General features: G+C 62.2%; 2 protein-coding genes across 2 annotated transcripts in view; both read right to left on the reverse strand.

The window, feature by feature from the left end:
• TCEA2 (transcription elongation factor A (SII), 2) overlaps positions 1 to 2,279 on the reverse strand; it is a 32,957-nt gene extending 30,678 nt beyond the window's left edge. Inside the window, exons 1-2 of the mRNA XM_014532769.1 lie at positions 1,637 to 2,279; positions 762 to 930 (exon numbers count right to left, since the gene is read on the reverse strand). Coding sequence (XP_014388255.1) covers positions 762 to 930; positions 1,637 to 1,704 — 237 coding nt within the window. The 5' untranslated portion in view covers positions 1,705 to 2,279. The remainder of the gene's footprint in view (positions 1 to 761; positions 931 to 1,636) is intronic.
• A 102-nt stretch (positions 2,280 to 2,381) lies between these two features.
• The window catches only part of PRPF6 (pre-mRNA processing factor 6), a 44,632-nt gene continuing 43,406 nt past the window's right edge, over positions 2,382 to 3,607 (reverse strand). Inside the window, 3 exon segments of the mRNA XM_005885522.2 lie at positions 2,382 to 2,658; positions 3,128 to 3,215; positions 3,217 to 3,252. Of these exon segments, the coding sequence (XP_005885584.1) occupies positions 2,506 to 2,658; positions 3,128 to 3,215; positions 3,217 to 3,252 (277 nt within the window). The 3' untranslated portion in view covers positions 2,382 to 2,505.

The raw sequence follows: 3,607 nt of genomic DNA on the forward strand, positions 1-3,607 counted from the left end.
GGGCCCCCCCCCCGAAAGGGGGGGGGGGGGGCAGCTCTCATGAGTAGAAATCCAACCCCGCCCCCCCCCCAAACTCAAACATCAATAAGAAAGATCTGTCTCCAGCTCCCAGCCCCCAAACCCACCCTCGGGCCCCAAGATGAAATCCAACAGCGACTGGAAAATTAATCAAGTGAACCGAGCGAGACCAGGACTCGACTCCGCTTCCCAGCCCTGGCGGACAGCCTCCTGGGCTGAGCACCCTTGCAGGCGCCCAGGCCCGGTGTCTGCGGGGCTCCTGCAAGGGCCACCTGGCCGCTGGAGGAGCAGATGCAATTAGCCGTGCCCCTTCTCAATCCTGGGGCATGCAGGAGGATGGCCAACCCAGAATCGCCCCTCTGCCTGCTGTGGGTCAGAGCATGGTGACAGAACAAGATGGTACTGGAGGAGGGACATCCAAGTGGTCATGTTTGTTGCCTAGGGATCCTCAGAAGGCCCGTCTGTCCCGTCCCCCCTACAGGCACACATGCACGTGCGCACACAGGGCCCAAGGCTCAGCCCAGCCCTGCAGACTCCCTGCCCCCAACACTGCCGGGAAAGGCTCGGCCCAGCACCTGCGGCCCGAGCGCACAGGGCCAGGCTCCGTGGCCACCCAAGGGGGGTTTTCCCAGTCGGTCCTGGCCGGTCGGTGCCGAGGATCACACAGCCTCTGGGCGGTGCCTGCTTCCACCTCCCAGCCCTTGGGCCATGTGAGTCCCCTCCCTGGGCCCAAAGCTGCTCACCATGGGCCTCTCAGGGTCAGGCCCTCCCTCACTCCTGCCTGTGAGTCTCCAACATGATCCTGGGGTCCTCAGGTGGGGTGCGGAAAGCTCTCCAGGTCCGGCTCCAAGCCCAACCAACCCCAGCCAAAGGCTTCCCTGGACGGGCTGCAGCAGGGCGGCTGTGGCTGGGCTGGCGGCAGGCGGACAAGGCTTTTGAAGTTGGCTCCTCCAGCAAAGGAGGGAGGGAGGAGGGAGGCCCCAGGATCCCAGCCTGCCCCCTCCCTCTCCCAACTCCGTATCCAATCGCTTCTCCAATTAACCTGACCCTGGACCCAGCAGTGCTGGGCTCTCTTCCCACCCAGTGGGTCCTGGATTGAGTCACCAGCCCCACAGACATGTGCTGTCCCAAAGGGGGTGGGGTGCCCAGTGGGCAGTACAGCCAGGTGGGGAAGGGGAGCCAAGGAAGTGGGGGGCCATCCCCCCCGCCCCCGCATTTGGGTCTCCCTCTGAGGTTGGCAGTGCTCTCCCAGGAACCTGGCCACGACAGAACCAGCAAGGGGGACTTTATCCCCACCACGCCAGCCCCACACTTGACGCCCAGGGGTCCTGCCCCAGCAGGTCCCTGGCGTGGGACTTCCCGCTGGTCCAGCACTCAGCTGCTGCCCCTCCTGGCTGGGCCACAGCACCCCGCCTGGCCCGAAGGATAGGGACAGCCTCTGGAACCCACTCGCCGGAAGTTGTAGTTGAAAAAATGTCAGCTGAAGAAAAGCTGAAGTGTTTTCCCAAGGAGAAAAATAATGTACCTCAAAGCACTTGAGAAAGCAACCCCCAAGACATTCACGTGTGGATAATCCTGACGCTCTGGAACTTTCCAAGGGCCCTGCAGGAAGCCTCACCTGACATCAAAGCCAGAGGAGGTGCCCAGGAGACACGCCCCACTTGGGGCGCAGAAGGCCACCCACATCCCTGTGGCCACAGCCAGTCACTGTCCCTCCCTGGGCCTTGCTTTCCACATCACAGAGACGAATGAGCTCCTAGAAGCTGCAGGACTCTGTCTGCAGGGCCCCGGGCAGACCTCCCGCCTCGTCCAGAAGAGATGGAAGGAAAGCAAGCCCAGCCACCTGCCTCTCCCTGCAGGGCCTAAGGAGGTCCTTCATGCTCACCTGCCAGTGTCCCAGGTAAATCCTGTTCAGCGTACAGAAGGACAGCGGCAAAAGCTTTCGGAGCTCTGCTGAGTACAAAGCAGCAAAAGCAAGTCCACCTGCAAATGTGCGAACCTCTCTCACGGCGACATCTTCCTCCAACACCAGCTGAGGGCCTCCCAGGTGCCCTTCAGCACTGGCTCTCGGAGGCACCTGAGGATGTGGCTGTGTGCGCTCAGACTCATGGAAGCCATCCCCCCACCCCAACTTGAACCTGTGATCTGGTGCCCCCCTCTAGAGGAGCTGCAGGCTCCAGAGGGGACAGACGAGTCACCAGCGAAGGTGCACTTCCTACCACCTTCCCCACACAGTCTCGCTGAGTCACCGTCCTCTCTCAGAGGCCTCCCTGCACACAAGAGCGACGAGCCCTCCAGACCAGACTGGTGCACAGAAGCACACGCCAGGAGCCCCAGAGAAAACCAGCAGGTCACCAAACCTACACGCTACCTAGAAAAACTTTAATTCCAGAGCAGAAACTGCTTGGGCCCCTCCCCCCGTCCTCACATGGCAGCAGGCACACTGGCCCACCCGCCCCAAGACCCTGGCCCAGAGGGACCGCCCAGTCAAAAGGTGTTCTTGATGCGGGCTGCCACCAGCACGAGGATCTCCCCGATCTTCCTCTGCCAGTTGGCGATGTCCTTGGACACGGCGCACCACAGCTCCCCGTGCCGTGGCTCGGCGTTCTCGCAGCGCCTCCTCACCTCCTCCCGCTGCTCCTGGGGGGGACCAGAGGGCTCTTGAGACAGGGCTCCTCCCAGGCTCTTCTGCACCTGTCCCACCGTGCACCGCAGCCCCCACTGCACCCCACCCCACCAGACAGATGACCTCGGGGCAGGCCTTGACCCAGATGCACAGCAGAGTCAAGCTCCTGCTTCCCTCAAAGGCAAAGTCAACTTCTCGTGGGCACCCCAAGATAGCCTGGCAACCCCACCCTGTGAGCCCAGGCTCCCCTGGAAGCCATACTGGGAAGTCAGACCCACGGAGGCACAAGGACAATCCTCAGGGCTCGGAATCCATTCTCATTTCTACCATGACCCCATCACCAGCCAAGAGATGCTACATCTACACTTCAGGCTGTGAGGCTACAGAACTGTAACCAGGAGACAGCTGCAGAGGAAAAGCTGTCAGCAGAGCTGCTGTCCGCATCCTGCCCCCTGCCCCCTGCCCCCTGGCCCGAGTGCAGACCTCTGTGCCGTGCTGCAGCTCAAACTTGTAGAAGAGGGCCCAGGCATCCCCCAGGTCGGAGTCGATCTTCACGGTGCGGTGGAACCACCCTGGCCTTGGTGATCTTCCGCTCACTCCAGAACAGCCTGTCGGAAGCAGAAGGGGGAGAACCCAGGGTGAGCGGCCAGCGATGGCCTGGCTCCGGCCTCCCCGTGTGTGGGTGCAGCATGAGCCCAGAGACCCACCGTGGCACCTCTGTCCTCCCTGCAAGCCCTGGGCTCCCCCAGGAGGGTGAGGAAGGGGCCTGGCCACCCGGAAACCGGTGCAGGTCACGAAACTGGAGCCGTTCTCCAAGCCGTTCTAACCCAGTGATTCCCAAAGTGGGCGCTACCGCCCCCCGGTGGGCGCTGCAGCGATCCAGGGGGGCGGTGATGGCCACAGGTGCATTTGGGGGCGATGAGTAACTGCTATTAAAATTTAAAAAAAATTAATTTCCAGGGG

Source organism: Myotis brandtii, unplaced genomic scaffold, assembly GCF_000412655.1.
Source record: "Myotis brandtii unplaced genomic scaffold, ASM41265v1 scaffold915, whole genome shotgun sequence".
Classification (NCBI taxonomy): Eukaryota; Metazoa; Chordata; class Mammalia; order Chiroptera; family Vespertilionidae; genus Myotis; species Myotis brandtii.